The 27,407-nt window shown below is 34.1% G+C and overlaps 2 protein-coding genes across 5 annotated transcripts in view; one reads left to right on the forward strand and one right to left on the reverse strand.

The window, feature by feature from the left end:
• Positions 1-1,177: 1,177 nt before the first annotated feature.
• Positions 1,178-25,881, reverse strand: LOC139517986 (S-formylglutathione hydrolase-like). Of its 2 annotated transcripts, none has more exons than XM_071309573.1 (10): positions 25,656-25,881; positions 17,227-17,308; positions 15,024-15,112; positions 12,370-12,468; positions 7,197-7,321; positions 6,913-6,977; positions 4,598-4,754; positions 3,532-3,597; positions 3,081-3,182; positions 1,178-1,853 (listed from the first exon to the last, which is right to left on the reverse strand). In XM_071309573.1, the coding sequence occupies exons 1-10, from the start codon at positions 25,783-25,785 to the stop codon at positions 1,776-1,778; spliced, it is 993 nt and encodes a 330-aa protein (XP_071165674.1). In that variant the 5' UTR covers positions 25,786-25,881; the 3' UTR covers positions 1,178-1,775. The 2 variants fall into 2 exon arrangements, with proteins under 2 accessions (XP_071165674.1, XP_071165675.1); XM_071309574.1 differs by lacking the exons at positions 1,178-1,853; positions 25,656-25,881 and adding exons at positions 2,072-2,227; positions 17,810-17,861.
• Positions 25,704-27,407, forward strand: part of LOC139517983 (DNA ligase 1-like) — a 34,005-nt gene continuing 32,301 nt past the window's right edge. Inside the window, exon 1 of one of the 3 annotated variants that reach the window (XM_071309565.1) lies at positions 25,704-25,789. The gene's annotated coding sequence lies outside the window, so the exon portion shown is untranslated. The remainder of the gene's footprint in view (positions 25,790-27,407) is intronic. The other 2 variants (XM_071309566.1, XM_071309567.1) reach the window with 2 other exon arrangements.

Below are 27,407 nucleotides of genomic sequence, written 5' to 3' on the forward strand. Positions count from 1 at the left end.
ACAGATGCCCCAACCGCACTATCATTTTCTGTTCAGTGGACCGTGAAAATGGGGGAAAAATCTCTAATTTGGCTTTGTAATTAAAAAGATCATATCATAGGGAATATGTTAACTAAGTTTCAAGTTGATTGGACTTCAACTTCATCAAAAACTACCTCGACCAAAAACTTTAACCTGAAGCGGGCCAGACGGACGGACGAATGAACGCACAGACCAGAAAACATAATGCCCATAAATGTGGCACAAAAATATGTTTGATGTGTATGGAGTAATGTTTGATGAAGAGGCAGTGTATGTTTTGAAAAGTGAAAGATAGGGACCATTATAGTTGATGTTTCAGCAGTTAATGGCCTGACAAAGAGAAATTATGGTTACCATCATGCTTGATATAAAAGTATTGTGTGGTTAGACTAGATGAATTATAACGGCAATCATGTTTGATGCACAAGCATTGAATGGTTTGACAAGTTGAATTTTAGGGAACCTCGTGTTTGATGTTCCAGCATTGAATGGTTCGACTAGTTGAATTATAAGGATAATCGTGTTTGATGTACAAACATTGTATGGTTTGACTAGTTGAATTATAGGACTGTCATGTACAAGCATTATATGATTAGACTAGATGAATTATAGGACTGTCATGTTTGATGTACAAGCATTGTATGGTTAGACTAGATGAATTATAACAGCAATCATGTTTGATGTACAAGCATTGAATGGTTTGACTAGGTAAATTTTAGGGACCCTCGTGTTTGATGTTCCAGCATTGAATGGTTTGACTAGTTGAATTATAAGGACCATCATGTACAAGCATTGTATGGTTTGACAAGGGGAATTATAGGACTGTTATGTTTTATGTACAAGCATTGTATGGTTAGACTAGATGAATGATAGGGATCCTCATGTTTGATGTACAAGCATTGTATGATTTTGACTAGTCGAATTATAGGTACCCTCGTGTTTGATATACCAGCAATGTAAGGTTTAACTAGTAAATTATAAAGACCATCAAATTTGATGTACCAGACATCTATGGTACATTATATGGCAAGTGAATACTTTGAACTGGTTATTCAAATGGCCTCTGGCTGTTGTTTGCTCTTTGGTCAGGTTGTTGTCTCTTTGACACATTCCTCATTTCTGTTCTCAATTTTATTGTTTAAATGAAACTAATACGAATCAAAAGAATTTTTATTATTATCATATAAGTACTTTTATTCTGGATTATATATTAGATTATTTTATCAATATGACAAAGGAATCAGTAACAACTGCAAGCCAGTGCAAAACACATTTGATTATTGCTAAAGTTCAATATCAACATAAAAGTGAAGTTCCTAATGCTGATCACCAACCTGAACAAGCCGTAAAATTTCTTCAGTTTAACAACCCAGTTAATACAAGTAAGAATTGCATTCACCTCATGGTAAATGATTATGCTTTCCTGAAGATAAGTTATAGATGCAAGTCATTACTTGTTACTATCTGATATCTGCGATATGCATGTTACAATCAATAATGTCAACATAGATTACAATTGATTACAGAGCACACATGATTTATCTCCAAACATGGTATTTTCCTATCAATATTTTTGATAAAATCAAAACTACAAAGGACACAAGTCAAAATGAAGCTATTTTACTTTAGTATAAAATGTTTGTTTTCTAGCAGAATTTTCTTAATCATTATAATCGACATAATCATTCATATCATTGTCTGAATCACTGTTTGATCACTACAATCATCTAAGTCAATCACAATCTGTGTGTAGATCACTTCAGAAATTTGGCATGGTGGTTGATGTGGTCCTCTATAAACGTGGCCATAAAGTAATAACTGTGGTCGTATCCCTACAAAATATAAACGTGGCCATAAAGTAATAACTGTGGTCGTATCCCTACAAAATATAAACGTGGCCATAAAGTAATAACTGGTCGTATCCCTACAAAATATAAACGTGGCCATAAAGTAATAACTGTGGTCGTATCCCTACAAAATATAAACGTGGCCATAAAGTAATAACTGTGGTCGTATCCCTACAAAATATAAACGTGGCCATAAAGTAATAACTGTGGTCGTATCCCTACAAAATATAAACGTGGCCATAAAGTAATAACTGTGGTCGTATCCCTACAAAATATAAACGTGGCCATAAAGTAATAACTGTGGTCGTATCCCTACAAAATATAAACGTGGCCATAAAGTAATAACTGTGGTCGTATCCCTACAAAATATAAACGTGGCCATAAAGTAATAACTGTGGTTATATCCCTGTAAAATAAAGTAATAACTGTGGTCGTATCTCTACAAAATATAAACGTGGCCATAAAGTAATAACTGTGGTTATATCCCTGTAAAATAAAGTAATAACTGTGGTCATATCCCTGTAAAATAAACATATATCAAATATTAATCTTATACAACTTAACCTTCTCCATGTTCTCATCATTTAAAGTAATAACTGTGGTCATATCCCTTTAAAATAAACAAATAAAATATCAATATAATACAACTATACATTCTCATCATTCAAACTTCTTTTAACTCTTTCTATATGTGACTTTTTCAAGAGTTAAATGTTTTTTGAGAGAATTGATAAAAAAAATAAAAAAAATACCACCTATTTGATAAGAAATAATTGATAAATGCCTGTATCAGAATAAAAACATTTTGAGGGTATGCCATGCATATTTTTTAGTTCACAACCAACCATAATATAAATTGTTCATGCGAATCATAGTTCTGACATAATTGTTAGGAAAATTCAACCACCCACAATTAGTTCATTTCAGTGCCCCCCATCCCCCACAACAATCACTTTTGGAACAGCCCTAGAATAATCATAAGGTATGTCTAATCTAATGCATTAAAGAAACTGAAATTTAATAAATTTGTAAAAGTTGTTTCTAAGTTCAGAAATAAAGAAATGACACATCTTCCATTTCAAAGTTTTAAACTAGGAGAAAAACTTGTTCACCTATCAAAGCTGAACAGATTGTTAACTATAGAAGTTCCCTTGTGAATGTGCTATAGGTCACTAGTCTGTAATTTGATACTACACTTCATCACACACTTACCTCCTGCATCCTGAGGGTGACTTGTGTTTTACTCTCTGTACATGCTGCCACAAAATTATCAGGTAATAATTGTCCTGGGGCTAAGAAGTTGTCGGCTTTACCCTACAACCAAAATAATACAATCTGATAGAAACTATCTTTGTGCAAAAACAATATCTTCTTAACCTTATAATTAAAATATTAATACAATCTGATCATAGAAATTATCCTGGGACTAAAATGTTTTCTATTTTACCCTGCAATCACACAATGATATAGTAAGCCACACAAGTTATAATTATCTCCCCTTGGGACCTTAAACAGTTTATCAGCTTTACCTTGCAACCATTATTATACAATGATAAAGCCAAAGCTGTTTGGTTGTCGATAACATAGAAATAAGGGCCAAATTTCATGAACTGTTCTGAAAAGATTTTCAAGGGTTAACGTTATAACAGTTGTATAATCTTACCTGATCAATTAATATATCTAATGGTGGGCCATTGTACTTCTTCACTAGACAGGTAGCATCATATTCCTGTAAATAAAAAATATCAAATTTTCTAACAGGTAGATGGTGGTTAAATCTTATATCACATGTAAAACTACACAAAAGAGAGTAAGGTTAGGGGAGGGTTGGGATCCCGCTAACATGTTTAACCCAGCCATATAATGTATGTATGTGCCTGTCCCAAGTCAGGAGCCTGTTATTCAGTGGTTGCCATTTGTTTATGCTTTACATATTTGTTTATGTGTTACATATTTGTTTATGCCTTACATATTTGTTTATGCCTTACATATTTGTTTATGTGTTATATATTTGTTTATGCGTTACATATTTGTTTATGCGTTACATATTTGTTTATGTGTTACATATTGGTTTATGTGTTACATATTTGTTTATGTGTTACATATTTGTTTATGCGTTACATATTTGTTTATGTGTTACATATTGGTTTATGTGTTACATATTTGTTTATGTGTTACATATTTGTTTATGCGTTACATATTTGTTTATGTGTTACATATTTGTTTATGCCTTACATATTTGTTTATGCGTTACATATTTGTTTATGCGTTACATATTTGTTTATGCGTTACATATTTTTATATAAATAAGGCCGTTCGTTTTCTCTTTTAAACTGTTTTACATTGTCATTTCGCGGCCTTTTATAGCTTACTATGCGGTATGGGCTTTGTTGAAAGCTGTACGGTGACCTATTGTTGTTAATTTCTGTGTCATTTTGGTCTCTTGTGGACAGTTGTCTCATTGGCAATCATACCACATCTTCTTTTTTATACTTAAGTAAATGGATAATGATCTGCTAAATATTTAGAAGATTTCCCATTTAATGTGTACTATATTGTAATATAAATGTAGAGGTGGCAATCAGTTAAAATCATCACTACACCTACAGTTCTGTGAAATTTGAACTATTAACTCTTGACAATGCTACAAAATACAAACTTCTTATTCAATGATTTTTAATAGATCATTTCAGCTGCTCTTATATGAATTTTTAACTTTGAACACTGACCTTCCATGCTTCTTTGTCCTCCTCTCCAAGGTAACCAGTGAAGGCCTTGACACCCCATGGACAGTTGATTGGATTACAAATTGGAGCAAAAGCACTAACAGATTTATACTGGCCTGGATTTTTCAGAGCACAAATTAAGGCACCATGTCCACCCATACTGTAATATTCAAGTTAGTCAATAATTATTTTATGTTTAAAGTAAATGTTAGATATAACATTTCTGTGTCGATAGTCAACTAAATTAACTTTTATTCTATTTATGACTATCTTCTTTCCATAAGCATGTTCTAATTCCAATAGAAAATGGATTGCACATGCAACGTCAGTTTTTTTTTTTAAACAACTCTGTAGATCAAAATGGACATTTGTGTTGGTGCTGCTTGCTAAGCATGCTAGGAAATTAAATAAAATCATTCTAAAAGTACCTTTACATATATCTTGACATTTTTTGTTGTGAAACAGTGATTTTCATTCACATTTTAGTTTAATCTTTTCAAAATGGCTACCTATTGAATGTGTATTATAGGTCTGCTTGGAAGTGCAAAATTTCTAGATTTTCCTATAAGAATAGAAATAATTTTATCATGCCATGCTCTATGTTCATTTTAACATGGTAGGCATTACATTTGTCAACAATTTATGCCTCAAAAGAGCAAAGCTTGAAATCATTATTTCCTAATTGAATAAAAGGAGATATGTGTTTTTCACTTACACAGGTCTATGATACATTTTAAAATCATGGGCACTTTTCTCAGAAACATATCATAAACAGTTTAGTATATGCATTTTTGATTTACCTTAAGGGAACATTAAATGTTTTTCAAAAGGCAGCTTTTCAAAGAACAAAGTTGATCTAACCAAACAAATAAATGTTGTAAGATGCAAATTTTAAAGTGTGTTTCTATTGCAGAAGACATGTATATTTTGCAGGGATAAAATGAATGGTTACTTAATAAAAAAAAAAAGGTAAAGCATTAACTTATTATTGCAATTCTAAATATGTGTTTGTCATTTCATTAAAAAATACATAAGATGAAGTAATCTTGAAAACAGCATCTATAATTCAGCTAATAATACATAAGGCTTAAATAAAAATATTGTTTGTTTGCAGTTTACCGACCAACCCTTGAAACTCCTCCCGACTGTGAACATTTTATTGCTTTAAATTTGTAGAATTTTTTTTTAATACTTCTATTGACGCGATTCGGAACTTTCGGTCCTTTAATTACGTATTTTAAGTTCGTTTTTTCTTAGCATCCCGTCAAGTGTTCATGTGACCATTTAATGATAAAGCACATGGAAATTGTTTACAGGTATCCATAAAGTCACGGAGGAGTACTTTACGCTGTCGTCTCATGTCAATTTTAAGATAAATAACAAACAAAAAAGTTTAATAGTGAACTGTTTATACAGATTCAGGCACATGGAATAATGTGTGATGATATCATTAACAATGATGCAGCGGATATTCATAACCGACACAATAACCATTCTGTCTCTGGGATAAATCTGTTTGTAATTTTAGTAAAACTACAAAATCACAATTTATGACAAAATTTCAAATTTGCTACTTAAATTAGTGATTTATAAATCACTTATTTCAGTAAGTCCCCTGACTGTTTAATGGGGTGCTATGGATTTCACTCCAAACTTTAGATTTCTTTGGTTTTCATTAAAGCCTGGCAAAAAAAAACCTTATCACATATAATTAAATATTGTTAGAAATATGAAAACAGTCGGATGTCTTAATACTTTTTTTTCAAGTTGCCTTTTTTTCAATTGAGGAAGATTCAATGGTTAATTATTTTTTTTATTAAAAATAAACTCTTGAATACCATTTTTGTAATACATTGTCTTATAAATCTTTAATATCTACATTTTTCTGATGAAAATACTTTACTCATGTAAACATTCTAGTTAAGAAGCATACATGTCTGAATATATTTCTTTAAAACAGTTCTAGTCATAATGACATTCCTTGTTTATAAGTGTTCCAGTATTTAATAATTATACCATATTTTATGTCATAAATTGGATAATGACACTATGTTAAAGTTTCAGTTTTGGTTAAAAAGTTTTTTATCTGAAAATGCCTGTTCATCTGATGTTGGTTTTCAGCATGGCCAGTGTTCGTTGTTTTAAAATGTTTTTTTTTCTTCACAAGAAACTTGGTTTATGTAACTGCTTGTTTAAACTTTATTTTGGCTGATAAAATAAAATGTTTTTCCTACCTACCGCCCCTTCAGTCTGAAGGTACAGTCGGAAACTGCAAACAAACATATTTTTAAGGTTGGCCTAATGATTATCATATTTACCTATGTCCAGAAATTGATTGTTTTCCAACATCAACAGGAAAATTGCTGTTTACTAAAGCTGGTAGCTGAAACAAAAACAAATTAACCAGCTAAATACTTGGAAGCGATGAATGAATTAACTTTTACATCTGTTTTACATCACAGGTATGTAAGCATAGACATTTTTACTAAAATAAGACTTGAATCTTCAACATTAAGTTTTAATGTGTTTTGATTGATGTATGCCAAACAAATGATATTGTTATTATATATTTATTATTGTTATAAATGACCTGAATGATTACCTCCTGTGTAACGTAAGCATACATCCTATAGTTTGTTTTCCATGGATCCTGTGTGGCGTTGACATAGAATCCAGCTCCTGATCCAAAGTCATAACTGTCATCTTCTCCAGCAATATTACAGCCACCTGGAAGCAAACCAAAGATCAATGTAAGGAAACTGATTATAAATTATACAAACGACATATACTTATCTCAGTTACCTCCTGATATAATCATGATATTAGATAGTTGGTATTACCAATGTCATTTCAACTGAAAGGGCGGAGCTTATGTTTTTAGTCTATTTAAGGAATGCCTTTAAATGTGGTGCACACTAAATAACCTGTGTAGCGTGTAATTTCAATGTGTGCACCACATCTTTTATGTTATTTCTAATAGACAGAAAAAATATTACAGTCATTTCTTATAATTTAATTCTAAATTTCATTTGAAACCAGAGTCAACCATTAAAAAAGGTTTATGAGGTCACGGTCACATGGCAGAATTATGTCTATGAGCTGATAAACATAACAACATCCAAAATTAAATTATTTGAAGATAAGTGTGATAGGGATGATTTCCATTATAATTAATATTGAATTCTCATCACCTGTCGGTGTGACCAAACGGATATACAAATGAACTGAGTGTATGATATGGGATGAGTAACTGGACACTATATTGGTGAGCTTATCCCAAAACACCTGTATATAGATGGACTGGTCTTAAATAAGCAAACTTCTTAAACCCCACCCAGTCAAGTGAATAAATCTAGTTATATGCTAAGACATATTCAGAACTATGTCTACCCATACATAATAATTTCCCACTTCAGTCTTATTATCAGAAACTGATTTTGATGAGCATGATGAGGCAAAAAGAAAAAAATATTGTGCATCCAGTTTAATCCAACCAACCATTTTCCCCCCTATCACATGTACTATAATGGTTTACTTTTATAAATTGCTATTTGAATGGAGAGTTGTCTAATTGGTACTCATAAATTTCTGCTAGAACTAGACGACATAATGACATATCTAGGCGAGTGTAATATTTGAAAAAGACGTCTAGTTAAGGACTTTAATGCACCCACCTAACACACGGCTAATTTTTTTTTTAAATGAAAGAATAATGATTAAACTTTGATTTTTGCCCGGTCGTCACAAAATCGTACGGTGCAGTTTTTGTAAAATTGACGTTTATTTCAGAAATTAGTTGAAAATTATATAATTACGACATGTTTTTCAAGCAAAGGAAATTAGTTGTATCTCTTCTTTTAGACAGAATAATTACGTGAATTAGATTCTTAAAATAATGAAAAACAATATTTACAACTTTAAGTCCGCATGCTTTTGCATTCCTTCTAAATATTTGACATTTTGTACGAAAATTTTCATAATCCCGACCTTTTCGGATCTACAATTAAATTTTTATTAAATGTTTTTGCAATCTACCCGTTTTAGATCACACCAAATTACTCATCAGTTATCGTTTTTTTATTCAAGATCAAGACTTAATCTCAACATTTCTTAAAATCACGAATTTCTGTAATTTTATGATGTTGGGTAAAATCACTATAATTTCCGGAATCCCTTATCTATTTCGTTATCGTTTTTTACTGAATATATTAGTCGATTTCCGTGTACTTAATAGTGCTATTAGAGTACGATAAATCATATTTAAACAGTTATATTTCTATCTTTAACTTCAGTGTAGCTTAAATAGATATAAAATCGTCCAAAATAAAGATCAAATCAAAGTAAAACAAAGTGTTTGAGTTCTGTAGAATTCACCCCTTTCTAAATAAGGAATCGTATCGGAAAATTGTAGAAAATCTTCCGAGTCGTGTCAAATTTTCAGTCCAGTTCACAATGAAACCCTTCCTTTGCTAAAAAGCAAAAAAACTATCCATTTATTGACACAGATGCATAGTCTGTCATATATTTATTACATAGAAACTATGTAGTTAACACTTAAATGAAGATACAGTTGTATTGCCGCAGTGGGAAAACGAAAAGATGAAGTTTACAGAAGACTGGTCGATGAATATGAAAAAAATGAAAACATCCCATTTGAAAATACAAAATATCATAAGAGTTGCTATAAATATTTCAAAAGTAAGCACAACCTATCAACTTCTGTTTTGTCTGTACAAAGACTTTGTACTACATGTACCAATTCTACCGACCAGTAGATCTTCTCATATATCAACGAGGACAGTAGATCTACAACTCATTCTGATTTGTCTGTTTGTATATTTTGCAAATGTATAAAGCCTATAAGCAAGTTACACAACTTCATAAGGTATCCTCTGAGGAGCAAACGCAAGCTGTATTGAGTGTTACTACATATATCTCCTACAATGATCTGATTTACAAAATAACTCATGATAATTTTACTATTAAATCTTTATACCATCGAGCTTGCATCGCTAAATATTTGCTACAAAATTTGAAATCAGAAATTAAAGAGCTATTTAGTTCTTAACATAAAACAGCTTTTACTAACATTTCGACGATTAAAGATGACGTGCCTGTACACAAGGAAGAATTCTGGTTAACAACTTTAAATACTTGATCAGTTAACCGGGCTTAATTTCTGCCCGAGGATCGTCGCCGAGAAAACTACACAACATATTATCAGCTTCAACAAAAACTAAAAAAACATGGTCAATTTATAGTTACATGTATACAGCTTCAACAAGGTCAAGGTACATCCAATATTGTATACAGTAGCTCTATAATTTTGTCTTATGACGGAAAATTACCCGTTTAAAAGGACTGTGATATTCGGTCTGTAAAATTTAAAGATCTGAGCAGTGACTGCGAAACTGGTTGCAAGCACTTAGTGCAGCTACTTTACGGAAGCAGATATAGGGTAAAGTTGTAATCCAATCAGATGAATATCCATTATCTAAAAACATTTCACTGGATTATTCAATTGAAATTATGCCACCTGCTTTAAAAACATTTCTGTGTTGTCTTTTGGATGATGGCACATCTGCGGCAGTTAATAAAGCGTACGATATTCCTATTGACAAAGTTCTTAGATGTATGGCTTTAGTAGAATGTATATTATCTATAAATATCTTTTTTACTCTTTTTCATTTAGGTTTATCACTACCAATGCACCGTATTTATGGACACACCTTTGATAACTATTAACAAGTTTGACTGATCAGGAGATTAGAAACAATGAAAATGGGGCATACATTCTACATGGCATTATTTTTTTTTCTGGGGGTTAAAATTTTATCCAAGACAATGTCGACCCAACTACAGAAACAATAAAAGATCTCCGTATGACTTTGGTTGGCTAAAAGGTAACATCGGTCCGGTATGATGTCATCCAACTTTCTACAAGATTTGATCTGTTCACGCATTGGTATAGGTATAGGGGGAGGGTTGAGATTTCCAAAAACATGTTTAACACCGCCGCAATTTTGCGCCTGTCCCAAGTCAGGAGCATCGTGCCTTTCTTACTTTTGTATGATTTTTTATTGTAACTTCTTGAGTATATTTCGAAGCTTAGTATGACGTCCATTATCATTTCAAAGTAGTACATTTTTGTTTAGGGGCCAGCTGAAGAACGCCTCCGGGTTTGGGAGTTTCTTGCTGCATTGACGACCCATTGGTGGTTTTTGGCCGTTGCCTGCTTTTTAGCGGGTTGTTGTCTCTTTGACAAATACCTCATGTCTATTCCAAATTTTTAATTCAATCTGTATATAGTAGATCTTGTGTCCGCTTTGAGCAAAACCTCTGCTGTACTGATGTATGCCCATGCCAAGGAAGTTGTCTTTGTATGGATATGTTGACCGATAAGAATGATGAGATTACAAGTTAAAATGAAGCTATAATATTCCGATATCGCAATATTCTGACACCTAAATGGTCCAACATCCCATTGGTCCGACGTTTCGATCACGGGATTTTAACATTAGAAAGCCAAATAAAAGGTTCAATATTAGGATAGCCTTGTCCTCCGTTTGAAGCGGTGAAACGAGATAAAAAAAAACGTAATACTTAGTGTCAAAGTAGCCGAACGTCATCAATAGTGTAATATTTAAAAAGAGTACAAACTACTTTGTCAAGTGTTGTTTGATTAATTATATATCTCAAGATACACGGCGGCCGACTGAAGTAAAATCAAACACATTTTGACGTACAATGAGTGATCATATTTTCCTGATGTTATATATTATAATTGTCAATTTGTTGATATAAATATACCAGTAGCACTTTACTCATTTTAGTTATGTTTGTTAGTACTCTTATCATATCTGATTTAGTGATGTATGAGTTGTTATAGATGTCTGTGTCATTTTGGTCTTTTGTGGATAGTTGTCTCATTGGCAATCATACCACATCTTTTTTTATATATCAACATATTGCAACATATTGCAACATATATAAAAGAAAATCTGCTCTATGGTTGTCAGGCTTTCAAACTAACAGGAGACCATACGCTTCCTCAATTTTAATAAACAGCTCATCATGGGACTTTTCTAAACAATTAAAAATACGTCATATGTTATATTTTCCCCTTGCTTCAAATATTTTGTTTCGGATTATTTACATAAAATTTGCAGATATATATGTTTGTAAATACGTGCAATCAAATGATATGGAGGTATTATATGATTTAGATAATGCAAGGGCGACTACAGATACATTTGTGTGACTTAAATGTTGATTTTCAAAGACTCCGAGAGAAAACGTTATGTAACATGCGTTACCGTTAAAATCAATCAAAATTAATTAATATTATGATAGAAATATATTTTCCCAACAGTAATACAGCATTCCTATAAAATTGTTTCGTTTTTGCATTTGTTTTGACTCGATTTTACAACTGGAAGTATCCGTGAATTGAAATTGCACCCATGACCTTTGACCTCGATTTAAAAAAAAATGCACCATAATTTCTTTTGACGACCGGGATATTTAGAAAGTACACATTCTTAGCTTTCTAGTGATATATAATTTAGCCGTGTGTTAGGTAGGTGCATTAAAAATGTAAATTTGGCTCTCATATCACTCGCCTAATCTACCTGTAGGAGGTAAACTGTGACAGCCATAAATATGTAATCTGTGTGTCTGATCTAGAGCATAATGGAATAAACAATTTAAGTTATGTATGGGTCATATTTGAATTTTTGCATTTCTGTTATGCAACAATTATGTTTTTAACTTACGTGGGCTGGTGTCTGGTGCTACAACTATTATACCATGTTTTGCAGCATACTTCTGGGCACCAGCTTTTGTTACAAAGTTTTGGTCAGTACATGTTAATCCTAAAAAAACATCATGAAAATTTTTAAAAAATCTGCTTCGTCTTTTTCTGATTTCTGTATATTTGATTTTTTTTTTTAAACTTTATTGACCAATTGACATTTTGTTTATAAAATTATACTGCAATGCAATCTATTTTATTATTTTTTAAATGGGATTAATTCCTGAATACACGAAAATCAAACAATCTTTTGTCATGTTTGTTCTTGAGTAAATAAGAAATGTGTCCAAGTACATGTATAAGTTAAACTAGAGACTGAATACAACAGAAAATATGATAAAAAAAAACTAGAGGCTCTCAAGAGCCTGTATCGCTCACCTGATTCTACTTGGGTTTTTGAAATCATATAAAAAAATATAAAATTTGGCTAAAAGTGACAACACAACCTCATTTATAAGGAAAGGAACATGTTTAATTTCATTCAAAAGTCCCCCACTGGCGGCCATCTTGGATGACTGATCGACTACAAAGTAACAACACTTGGTCAGCACCTCATAAGGAACATTCATGCCATGTTTGGTTTTATTCCATTCAGTGGTTCTCTAAAAGAAGTCATTTGTATGCATTTCCCATAGGGTCCTATGTTAAACTAAGTCCCCTGCTGGCGGCCATCTTGGATGATGGATCGGCTACAAAGTAACAACACTTGGTCAGCACCTCATAAGGAACATTCATGCAATGTTTGGTTTTATTCCATTCAGTGGTTCTCTAAAAGAAGTCATTTGTATGCATTTCCCATAGGGTCCTATGTTAAACTAAGTCCCCCGCTGGCGGCAATCTTGGATAATGGATCGGCTACAAAGTAACAAAACTTGGTCAGCACCACATTAGGAAGATTCATGCCATGTTTGATTTCATTCCATTCAGTGGTTCTCTAAAAGAAGTCATTTGTATGCATTTCCAATAGGGTCCTATGTTAAACTAAGTCCCCCGTTGGCGGCCTTCTTGGATAATAGATCAGCTACAAAGTAACAACACTTGGTCAGCACTCCATAAGGAACATTCATGCTATGTTTGGTTTCATTTCATTCAGTGGTTCACTAGAAGAAGTGATTTGTATGCATTTCCAATAGGGTCCTATGTTAAACTAAGTCCCCCGCTGGCGGCCTTCTTGGATAATGGATCAGCTACAAAGTAACAACACTTGGTCAGCACTCCATAAGGAACATTCATGATATGTTTGGTTTCATTCCATTTAGAGGTTCTCTAGAAGAAGTCATTTGTATGCATTTCCCATAGGGTCTTATGTTAAACTAAGTCCCCCACTGGCGGCCATCTTGGATGATGGATCGGCTACAAAGTAACAACACTTGGTCAGCATCCCATAAAAAACATTCATGCTATGTTTGGTTTTATTCCATTCAGTGGTTCTCTAAAAAAAGTCATTTGTATGCATTTCCCATAGGGTCCTATGTTAAACTAAGTCCCCGGCTGGTGGCCATCTTGGATGATGGATCAGCAACAAAGTAACAACACTTGGTCAGCACCTCATAAGGAACATTCATGCCAGTTTGGTTTCATTCCATTCAGTGGTTCTCTAAATGAAGTCATTTGTATGCATTTCCCATAGGGTCCTATGTTAAACTAAGTCCCCCGCTGGCGGCCATCTTGGATGATGGATCGGCTACAAAGTAACAACACTTGGTCAGCACCCCATAAGGAACATTCATGCTATGTTTGGTTTTATTCCATTCAGTGGTTCTCTAAAAGAAGTCATTTGTATGCATTTCCCATAGGGTCCTATGTTAAACTAAGTCCCCTGCTGGCGGCCATCTTTGATGATGGATCGGCTACAAAGTAACAACACTTGGTCAGCACCACATAAGGAACATTCATGCCATGTTTGGTTTCATTCCATTCAGTGGTTCACTAGAAGAAGTCATTTGTATGCATTTCCAATAGGGTGGTATGTTAAACTAAGTCCCCGCTGGTGGCCATCTTGGATGATGGATCGGCTACAAAGTAACAACACTTGGTCAGCACCCCATAAGGATAAATCATGCTATGTTTGGTTTTATTCCATTCAGTGGTTCTCTAAAAGAAGTCATTTGTATGCATTTCCCATAGGGTCCTATGTTAAACTAAGTCCCCGGCTGGCGGCCATCTTGGATGATGGATCGGCAACAAAGTAACAACACTTGGTCAGCACCTCATAAGGAACATTCATGCCATGTTTGGTTTCATTCCATTCAATGGTTCTCTAAAAGAAGTCATTTGTATGCATTTCCCATAGCGTCCTATGTTAAACTAAGTCCCCCGCTGGCGGCCATCTTGGAGGATGGATCGGCTACAAAGTAACAACACTTGGTCAGCACCTCATAAGGAACATTCATGCCATGTTTGGTTCCATTCCATTCAGTGGTTCTCTAGAAGAAGTTCAAAATGTAAATTGTTAACGACGACGACGACGGACGACGCCGGACGACGACGCCGGACGCCAAGTGGTGAGAAAAGCTCACTTGGCCCTTCGGGCCAGGTGAGCTAAAAAAGTAAAAATATGAACAAATACACAAAACGCTTCATAGAAAATTAAAGATTTAGTGACTAGATATTTACCTGATAACCAATACAGTACAGGACATTTCTTTGAGTCAGCTTGAGGTGGTAAATATATCCCAAACTTCATGGTACATTTACATTCTGTACTAAAGACATTCAAGAAATAAAAATAAATATTAATAAAATGAAAAATTACCAATGACTTGACTATGAATATCTGTATTTATTGCTATTTTACTAAATTTTCCTTTGATCTTACTGACTGATCATTTCCTTTCTCAGCAGTCGAGTGATATGAAAAATTATCGCTGGAAACTGAGGGAGCATGTGCTTTGACAATAAAAATTAACAACGTCTTCATGGGTCATCTGAACTTGATTGCTTTTCTCACTTTCATTGTACCATCTCAAGCGAGAAAAACAATCTCGTTGAGATGACCAACAATAATCTATAAATACATTAACCTTTGATACTTTTATAAATATCTGGTAATTATTAAATACTAGAGAAGGCTTACAATACAATAGTCTAAAGAATTTAGGACATAAAGGACATAAAAGTAACTGATTAGTACACAACACATTGTTCATATACCCCCCCCCCCCCCCCCTTCCCCCTTAAATTTCTTTAAAATAAATATTTCTAAGTGACTTAACTCTTAAAAATAGTTGATTGAAAGGAAAATAACTTATTAAAGTTAGTTTTTTTAAGAAGATTGAGGGGAGATTATTCGAATGTAGGACAGAAAGTCACAGGACAAAAAGTCACAGACAAAAAGTCACAGGACAAAAAGTCACAGGACAAAAAGTCACAACTCATTTTTTCTGATTATTTTCTTTCAAAAAAAAAAAAAGCTTATTTTTACAAAAACATTTTTGTATTTTTCTTGAAGTATTGTATATTAACCAACTTTGTAAGCAAAATTTATCAAAAAAATATCAAAGATGATCAAATAATTGTTAAGAAAACAAAATGTCAAAGTAGATTGGCACTTAAATGGCTTCATGGGGGGGGGGGGTAGGAGGGGTTATGATCCCGAAATCCCGGGCTTAAAAACACGAAATCCCGAGGTCCCGAATTTAAATAAATAAAAATACCGGATCCCGAAAATCGAAATAAAGAATTCCCGGATCCCGAAGGGGTAAATCCCGAAATCCCGAGCTTAAAAACACCCGATCCCGGAGTCCCGATAAAGGTCCTATCCCCCCCTCTTCATGGTGCCAAGAAATATGTCCTTTGCAGGATTAAAATTAAATAAATCTTCATTTTTAAAGTAAAATGATAAATATCATTTACTTTAATATGAATATATGTATTACAAAGTAAATATTTTAAGATATTTTTCTTATATATTCAAACAATTGTCTAAAAATTATTTGTGACTTTTTGTCCTGTGACTTTCTGTCTTTTTACCGATTATTCAAACATTATACATGTTAGAAGCAACATATTTACTTATATATATAAATATATTATTACATGCTTCTTCAATCAAATAAAAATAACTTGTACAAGTTGTATCCCTAACTGACAAAGTTTTCCCAAAAAATATTAGAAGAAATTGCACCAAATATACATGTAATATGCAATATCTACATACTCTGATACTAGGCATAACAACTGTGCAAAATTTCATTGGCCTCCTACCTATACTTTTGGAGTTTTTGTATTACAAAAATTGTGGTCATAAAGGAAGAAGACAAACACTGACAAAATGACAAAGTGAAAACTATAGAGCTCCCTTGATGCAGGGCCCCAATTACATTTTAATTTTAACAACAAAAGTTACAATTAAAATCTTTACAAAACTGAGGTTATCTCCCTTTGCTCAAAATCCAGCAATATTTTGAATGCATACAAATTTTAGTCCCAAGTCAGGAGCCTGTAGCTAATTTGTTGGTTCATGTCTGTCATATTTGTTTTTTTCGTTAATTGTTTTATTATAAATTAAGCCACTAGTTTTCTCAATTGAATTGTTTCATATTTTTCATGTTTGGGCCTTTAAAAGATGACTTAATTGTATGGGGTTTTCTAATTGTTGAAGGCTGTACAGTTGCCTATAATTGCTTACATCCACTACATTTGAAATTTTTTTGGATAGTTGTCTTATAAGCATTTACATGTGTATACCACATCTTGATCCATGGCGTCTCCTTATTCTTATATTAAGACCAATATTGCCAGCTATTCGAGTAACAACAAAAAATAATTTATAGTTCCTATTGATACTGTATCAGGAAAGAAAGAAATACATAATCACCTCTCATGACTGAAGACTTTCTGCAAGCCATCAAACATTTTATTGCTAGATACCTCTGTAACAGCCATTTTGTTCTTTAAATCTATAAGAAAGAAGAAAGAAAAACATCAACGATTAAGTACCATAAAAAACTAGAGGCTCTCAAGAGTCTGTATCGCTCACCTGACTCTACTTGGGTTTTTATAAAAAAAAAAAGATAAAATTTGGCTACAAAGTAACAACACTTGGTCAGCACCAGATAAGAAACATTCATGCTATGTTTGATTTCATTCCATTCAGTGGTTCTCTTAAAGAAGACATTTGTATGTATTTCCGATAGGGTCCTACATGTATGTTAAACTATTCCTCCGCTGGCGGCCATCTTGGATGATGGATCGGCTACAAAGTCACAACACTTATTCAGCACCTCATAAGGAACATTCATGCCATGTTTGGTTTCATTCCATTCAGTGGTTCTCTAGATGAAGTTCAAAATGTAAAATGTTATCGACGACGACAAAGGACGCCAAGTGATGAGAAAAGCTCGCTTGGCCCTTCGGCTTTTTCATTGATATTTACTCTTTTTACATTTTGTTTTACTTACATTTAGTGGTAAAAGATCGGAAACAATATTTTATCATCATTTATTTTTCTTCAGAGTTCTTATTTTATCATATTGCATTCGATGGCACACTTGATACTGCAACATAATGTAAAAAAAAACTTTATATCTAAAAGTAATGCATGTGTAATGTATTTTATGCAATTATGTACCCAATCTTCTCCTTACAATACAGTATTTAAAGTACCCTAATTCTGGGACTATAATACTTGAATTCAATATATATTTATATCAATCAAAATACATATTTTGCACAGGCACTTGTCTCAGAAAACCCCACTAAAACTTTTTATTCCATGAATCTAAATTGATTTATTTACACAATGGAGTATAACAAGCCTATCTATGTTGTCGGAATCCTTCATAGCAGGCCTACCCAAGTATGTCAATCATAATTATTAATTAAAAATGTCTACCTACTGAGTCAGATACAAGGGTAAGTTAATCTAGATATTGACTTGCCCTTTGGGCAAGTCAATGGTCTTTTCTTATTTCTACCCCTGCTGACCAGAGTACCTTATGTAATATTAAGACATATAGGGGGGAAATCTGATACAAGTGCCTGTGAGTGTGATATTTTGGCCTAAAAAATGTAAAAATATGAAAATAAGAATATTTGAGGTGGGTCTCATTGGGGTCTAAGTGTGACGCGAGATTGACGATTTTTTGTAAGCATGACATGTGAAAGTCAAATTATTGTGCCGTGAAAATGGGAAATGACGTCTAGCGGGACACGGGAAATAGCAAAAAATTGAGAATTGCTTACATACGTAGTGTAAGCAGAAACAGCATTACAGGATTCTGACAAAACAGTAAGCGCATATACCTGCTAACTGTCACTATTTGTGGGGGATTTTCCCCATGGAGGCTCCCAAATTGAAATTTTGAAAGACCGCAATTTTGTCTACAAATTTAAACAAAACAATTAATTTGACAATGACTTAAGGCTTATAAAAGTATGAAGAAGCCAAAAAAAAACAACACCAAAATCTATTTGAAGCCCCCCTTGAAGGTTTTTTAGAACTATGACAGCCATCTTGCATGCAAAACCCCCATGAGCATTTTGAAAAGTTGGCAGGTATGTAAGCGGAATCCTGGATCAGACCCCCCCCCCCCCCCTCCCCCGAGCTCCAGATAAGAATTCACAAATTGGGTTTTTTACCCACCATTTTCTTATATAATTGGGTGATAAAGTTTTTTAATTGCATTATCAATTCCAATTCACCCCTCATGTTAATATCAAATTGGGTTTTTCACCTCCAAGCTCCTGAATGTATTGGGTTTTTTCATCAACACAATATTGAATATTTAGGCAATATCAACTCCAGATTTTTTTCCATCTTAAATATGTTTCTTTGTTTAGCTGTTTTATTTGGTTTAGGGTTAGGGTTAGGGTTATTTGCTAGCTGTTTTATTTGGTTTATTCACTGAGGAGCAATTGTAGGTTTAATTTGTGTCCCGTTACAAACCTTTTGCCAGTTTTGTATTTTCTCACAAAAACGGATATGTGTTTTCACAGGCACTCGTCTTACACCTTTATATAATAAATTCTGAGACCAGTGCCTGTGTGTGTATTCATTAATTAACCGTAAAATGAAAAAAAAATACTACATAAACTGTAATTATACTTGAATGATTTTGGTTTATTAGATTTATATAAATCTGGGTTTAGTTGTCTTTTATTAGAAGTTTTGGTTTCTCATGCTTTATCATGTCATAATTGATTTGGCCTTTCACTTTTTCCAACTGATTTCATTTTTGACGAAACCCCGTGTTTATTAGCAATGTTCTCGTTAGAAGGTACGCACACACGCCCGTGCTTTCGATGGACGCTTCCTAAAACACTGGCTGAGTCTTGTTATCATAACTTTCCCTGGGCTTTTCAAAAGAAGCAGAAAACATGCTTCTGTTTAATATTTTTACCGGACATTCACTTTCGTTTTAATTCAATGTATGTTATGATAAATCTCGAGCAATGCAAAAAAAATATGACTAAATGACACACGCTAATTGGATAAACGCAGAGAAGACCGAAATGTTTTAAAAAACACGTGTACCTATTGAGCAACGGAAAACTCCAACAGGGACCCATTTCAGCTACTTAATGCAGGGATCTATTTTTAGAACGAAAGGAAATTTCCAATTATAAATATTATAAACATAGATTTACGTGACGACTGTAAAACTTCCTATTATTGGGTATACGGGGATGTGCCAAAAATATGGGTCATAATTTTGCGAGATGTTATATAAAAATGGGCCTCCTTTTTAATGACATCCTATATTAAAATGCGTTTGATAACTGTATATTGATTAAGAAATAATTCCGTCATGTCATGCTCTATGCCCATTTTAACATTGGTAGGCATTATATTTGTCTATATTTTACACTGAGCGTTAGCAGTCAGGGGACTTACTGAAATAAGTGATTTTTAAATCACTTATTTGAGTATCAAATTCGAAGTTTTGTCACAAATTGCAATTTTGTAGTTTTACCAAAATTTTAAACTCATAGGTTTAAAAAATATCTTTTCATTAGTAAAATTGAAAACAATGAACTTTTTGCTTCTTTTAAGTATCAAGGTTTATGCCTTTGATGCTATCATTTAGCTGCAAATTCTATTTTAGTTGAAAAAATGCTATAATAATGGCTTTACATAATGAACTGATACTTTCTTAACAGATTTTTCCCAGCAGTGGGAGTATTTTTCTTGTAAAATTCAAGGTTTCATCTTTCAGATTATGTAATAAAATTCGACTGTTCGCGATAAAAATTTCACTGTTCGGGGGTGTTGAAATTAGTGGGGTTATTAAAATAATGATACTTAAAGAAGTGATTTTTGGGAAGAAAATTGAGGTATGATACTTAAACAAGTGATTTTTATGTCATTATCCTAGATTCAGTACAAGGTCATCACCTGAAATGACCTGGTCATCCTAGACAACCAGATGTTGGTTCTGATAAGTTTAGAAACATAATTAGTCCCTGGATCATTATTATTCTATATTTAAAGCTACAGTAAAATTAAATCACTTCTTCTAGTGATTATTTTGTACTACTTAAATAGGTGATTTTTAAAGAAAGACAACTCTTACTTTCAACCTTTATGGAAATAATGTTACTTGAATCAGTGATTTAGAAAATCACTCATTTAAGTAAGTCCCCTGACTGGTTAGTGAGGTGTAAAATGTGGTCAAATATAATGCCTACCCATGTTAAAATGAGCATAGAGCATGACAGGAAGGAATTATTTCGATTCTAATAGGACAAATACAGTATTTTTATAGGTCGAAGCGTACCAAATTAACGTAAAAATGTTTGGCTGTTCCCGTTTTCTCTTCGAGGAGTCTGTGCATTGCATTTCATATTTGATGAGGTTAAAAGCTACGATCAGGGTAAATATATGTTGTTTCATAAAAAAAAATATAATAAAAATTTATGTTAGCTGCTTAAATATATTTTAAAGGATAACGATGGAAATAACGGTAATATAAACAGTAAGTTTGTGCGCATGTGTCAAACATATTTTGTGCTCATTAGAACAGAGCTTTGTTTACAAAGCTTGATAAGGACGTCATATTAGAATTTGGGGTATGATCTTCATATCATATATAAATATGCTACCGGTATTGAGAATCTTACATTATTAATGGTCAAGTAATATTAAATTGAATCAATTTATTTGAAAGTTCACCTTTCAAATAAGTTCCCAAATGTGCACCAAACGATGTCAATTCATATATAAAAACTTAAGGGTAGCTGGTATACTATTTATGAATAATCAGGGAGTGATGAGTTAGTCACCTTAGTGCTTATATATATACATAAGCATGGGTCATATTTTAAATATTGTATATAAATATAGGTCATTTCTACTTAAATATTTATATAACTATAGGTACTGAATTTCAGTGAATGTTATATTAAAATGGGTACGTTTTTTTAGGCAAAAATGGCACACCCCTACCAAGGATTTGTATAGTACAAATCCTTGCCCCTATCAATGGAATATCACCTAGAATCCTCAAAGAACTACACAGTGAGACAGCACCTCTCCTACAGTTACTGTTTTCAAAATCCTTAGATACTGGAGTGGTTCCAAATGACTGGCGCTCAGCTAACGTGTCTCCGGTCTACAAGAAGGGCCAAAAGTATACTGCTTCAAACTATAGACCAATCTCACTGACGTCAATTTGCTGTAAGGTAATGGAACATATAATTGTATCATCAATTATGACCCATGGTGAAAACAACACAATTCTGTACAAATTACAACATGGTTTCAGGAAAGGCAGGTCCTGTGAAACTCAGCTTATCAAATTTATTGACGACCTAGCTAATAACATGAACATGGGACAACAAACAGATGTGCTGATAATGGACTTTGCTAAGGCCTTTGATAAGGTCAACCACAGCTTACTAGTAAACAAACTACATACTTACGGAATAAAAGGCAACACAAATAGGTGGATAAAAAACTGGCTGAGTGGAAGAACACAAACTGTTGTACTAGAAGGATGCAATTCAACATCAGTCCCTGTTGACTCAGGAGTACCACAAGGCTCAGTCCTTGGGCCAAGCCTGTTTCTATACTACATCAACGATCTGCAAGAAGATTTAAATGCTACAGTTCGCCTGTTTGCAGATGATACCATCGCCTACCTGACAATAACATCAAAAGACAGTGGAAAAATACTACAAGAAGACCTTGATAAGTTAGCTGAATGGGAACAATTATGGTGCATGAAATTCCATCCCGACAAATGCAACATACTGAGGGTAACAAACAAGAAAACACCAATTCAAACTTCATACAATCTCCATGGTCACAATTTGGAAGAAGTGCAGGCAGCCAAATATTTAGGTCTCACCATTCAAAACAACCTAAAATGGGACCAACATATACAACAGATAACTGATAAAGCAAATAAAACACTGGGATTCCTGAGGAGAAACATCAGAATATCATCAACAAAAGTAAAGAGCCAAGCTTATATTGGACTAGTAAGACCACAATTAGAATATGCAGCATCTGTCTGGGACCCAGCAACAAAAGAATCAATCTACAAAATAGAACAGATACAAAGAAGAGCTGCAAGATACAAGTTGACAAATAAGTACAAACCAACTGCAAGTGTCACAGAAATGATAGACCACCTAAAATGGAAACCACTGCAACAACGAAGAAAGGAAACCAGACTAGTGATGTTCTATAAAATAGAGAATAATATGGTAGCAATAGAGAAAGAAGGACGACTCACACCATCAGTAAGAAAAGGGAGAAATATACATCCTAAGGCATACCAAGTACCGCACTCACGCATTGATGCACACAAGACATCATACTTACCACAGACTATAAGGGACTGGAACGCCTTACAACCAGACATCCCACAGGCAGAGACACTAGGTGCCTTCAAGGCCCTAGTGTCAAACCTCTAGAGCCTTGGAGGCTCCTACTGTTTTTAGCCAGTTTTTAAAGTTTAATTCAAATTCACTGTATATAGTTAGTTCCACGGTTTTACTTCAACAATTTATTTACTTGGATGTCTTCTCCTGCAAACGGAACTCGTCAGAAACATATAGCAGAATCTGCAGTTTGTTGAAGGAGGCTATTACCCGACGGTATCCGAGGAAATGTAAATAGGTGGATCGCTAGCTTCCTGTCTAATCGAACACAAGCAGTAGTTGTTGATGGAGAAAGTTCATCTCATATTTATGTAGAGTCAGGAGTACCCCAAGGCTCAGTACTGGGGCCGTCACTATTCCTCTTCTACATTAACGACATGCCAGATGGAATTAAATCTACAGTCCGACTATTTGCAGACGACACAATAGCTTACCTTACAATATCATCGGACAAAGATTCACATAATCTACAACTAGATCTGGACAAACTTGGAATATGGGAATCAAAATGGAAAATGTCATTCCACCCTGACAAATGCAATGTTCTCACCATCAGCAGGAAAAACAAGACAATTACAACCTCATACAGTCTACATGGTCAAATTCTTGAGTCAGTCAGCAGTGCAAAATATCTAGGCTGCACATTTACATCCGAACTCAGATGGAATGACCATGTAAATAGCATATGCAATAAGGCAAATCGAACAATTGGTTTCCTAAAAAGAAATTTAAATATAGGATCAACTACAGTGAAGGAGAACGCCTATAAAACATTGGTACGTCCAATCGTAGAATATGCCAGTCCAGTATGGGATCCATACCTTAAGACAGAGACTGACAGACTTGAGATGGTACAAAGAAGAGGAGCTCGCTATGTATCTAACAAGCATCATAACCACTCCAGCGTTAACTTGATGCTACAACATCTGAAATGGACATCCCTAGAACAAAGAAGGAAAGAAGCGAGACTCACAATGCTATACAAAATAGAAAACAACAAAGTGGCCATGTCAAAGGAAGGTCGTCTAATACCACCGAAAAGAATGACACGAAACATGCATGATAAATCCTTCCAAGTACCATCATCATCCTGTGATTACCGGAAACACTCATTCTTTCCAAGAACCATCCGGGATTGGAACGCTCTTCCTCCTGGGGTCGTATCAGCACCGTCAGTCGAGGCCTTTAAAGCCTCGATGACAAAGCTGAATTAAATATCTAAAATTTTGGGGGGAGGGGGGTGGTCGAATATGCGCACCAAACCATGGCAGAATAATCAGTCCGTTGATTGTGGCCATTACCTGGCAGAAGCAGAAGCAGAAGCAGAAGACAGAAACAGAAACCAAAAAAATATCGAAGTTACCCCCCGTGGACTGAATCCGGGTCCGTCCGCCCTAGTTACTGTTCGTCCTAGTTCCGTTTCGCTCTGAGACCGTTCGCCCTGATTTTTATTTTTTATTATAGTGTTTAGTCCAAATAATTATGACGTCTTGAAAGGCTATTATAATTTTTTTCTTTGACGCCTTACTTCGACGGCGTCAAAGAAAAAAAATATAATAGCCTTTCAAGACGTCATAATTATTTGGAATATATAGTGTTGTGTTGTGTGTATTTAATTGAATATGTTGAAGTCAGTCTACAATTTCGCCGAATATTTACGAACTATTGAGGACTAAGTTAGTATCTGCATGTAATTACGTTACTAGGAAATCACTATCACACATCCTTTTACTTTACATTTCCACACATGATTTGATCAATAAAAATGATACATTAGGAGCACTAAAGTTATACATAAGAAAGTGTTCAAAGTGTTAATTGATCTAAAATTCTTTACTGCAGCGGATGAACGTTGTCTAGTGAGTTGTCGGACGGCTTGTACAGTTTGGCAATAACTTTGTAAAAATTTTATTTGAGAAAAATGTAATTTTCATTATTAATCCATCAAAGACAATTCAAATTATCAGCAATCAAAATTCAATCAACAGTAATTAAAAGTAATTATAAAATAAAGTGTAACAATGCATCCAAGAATTTTATTTCATTAATATTCTGTATTTAACTTTTAATAGATATACATAAATTTTAATATACATAAATATATATTTCTTTCATTAATGTAAGGTATCCATTGTACATATCATAAATGAAAATAGGGCGAACGGACCCAGGGCGAACGGATTACCAGGGCGAACAAACTCAGTGCGAACGAACCTAGGGCGAACATGTAATCAGGGCGAACGATCCCGATACCCCGTGGACTTATCCTATGACGTCTAGAAAAACTATTTTGATGTGATGTGACGCCTGAGGCATTAAAACCTGATAATTAAAACTTAAACAATGAAATGCATTGATGCCCTGCACTTTTTACTATTTCATTGCTATATTATAATTTGTGAGAGAAAAAAAACTAGCCTGGACAACACTGCCTTGTATGAAAATCTGCCGGGGTTGTAATCACGTGGATTATGTTGAAATCGAGGCTACTTTCACTTTCGTTTTGAAACAGCGGATCCAGACTGATATCATAAAACTGAGGACACATTGATGTATATAGATATTGCTATGTAAACCCTTGCAATTTAAACAAAATGCAATAATATATGAAAAAGTAATTTAAAAGAGCAAAGCTGACATCCACAGACGGTATCAGGTCCGTTCGCGCCCAAAACACTTTCGCATCCTACACGTTCGCACCTCGCACGTTCGCGCCCAAGGTCCGTTCACACTCTACACATTCGCGCCCAATTTTAATTCACATTCCAGTTGAATAATTAGAAAATTATGATTGTTGTTTGAAGTTGCTTTGATGTAAAACTGAATGTATTTATAGCTTAATATGAGTAAAACTTTGAAGATTTTAAATGAATCCAATGATCTCCCAGTAAACGAACCAGATAATCCTATATTGATCTATATTTAAAAGACAACCTAAAAATTTGTACAGCTATATCAGAGACATATATACATATATGTCTCTGGCTATATCAAAAACATGAAAAATGACAGTTCAGGCATTGCAGCATTAAGAAAAGATGGCATACTACCTGATAACACCGAAGAAAAGGCCAATTTGCTAAACAATCAATTTCAGAAGGCATTCTCAACAGAACCATCCAGTGAAACAATACCTGACATGGGAATCTCTAACCATCCAAAAATGAACACCATACAAATTTCAGAGAAAGGCATACAAAAACTACTAGGAAAGATAAACCCACACAAGGCCACAGGGCCAGATGGCATATGGACCATAATTTGGTATTTGGCCTTTGGTTTCTTTTTGTATCCTTTTTAGCTCACCTGGCCCGAAGGGCCAAGTGAGCTTTTCTCATCACTTGGCGTCCGTCGTCCGTCGTCGTCCGTCGTCGTCCGTCGTCGTCCGTCGTCGTCCGTCGTCGTCCGTCGTCGTTAACTTTTACAAAAATCTTCTCCTCTGAAACTACTGGGCCAAATCAAACCAAACTTGGCCACAATCATCATTGGGGTATCTAGTTTAAAAAATGTGTGGCGTGACCTGGTCAACCAACCAAGATGGCCGCCACGGCTAAAAATAGAACATAGGGGTAAAATGCAGTTTTTGGCTTATAACTCAAAAACCAAAGCATTTAGAGCAAATCTGACATGGGGTAAAAATGTTTATCAGGTCAAGATCTATCTGCCCTGAAATTTTCAGATGAATCGGTCAATCGGTTGTTGGGTTGCTGCCCCTGAATTGGTAATTTTGAAGAAATTTTGCTGTTTTTGGTTATTATCTTGAATATTATTATAGTTAGAGATAAACTGTGAACAGCAATAATGTTCAGCAAAGTAAGATCTACAAATAAGTCAACAGGACCAAAATGGTCAGTTGACCCGTTTAGGAGTTATTGCCCTTTATAGTCAATTTTTAACCATTTTTCGTTAATTAAAGTAATCTTTTACAAAAATCTTCTCCTCTGAAACTACTTGGCCAAATTAATCCAAACTTGGCCACAATCATCTTTGGGGTATCTAGTTTAAAAAATGTGTGGCGTGACCTGGTCAACCAACCAAGATGGCCGACACGGCTAAAAATAGAACAAAGGGGTAAAATGCAGTTTTTGGCTTATAACTCAAAAACCAAAGCATTTTGAGGAAATCTGACATGGGATAAAAATGTTTATCAGGTCAAGATCTATCTGCCCT

This window comes from Mytilus edulis, chromosome 3 (assembly GCF_963676685.1).
Source record: "Mytilus edulis chromosome 3, xbMytEdul2.2, whole genome shotgun sequence".
NCBI classification, from domain to species: domain Eukaryota; kingdom Metazoa; phylum Mollusca; class Bivalvia; order Mytilida; family Mytilidae; genus Mytilus; species Mytilus edulis.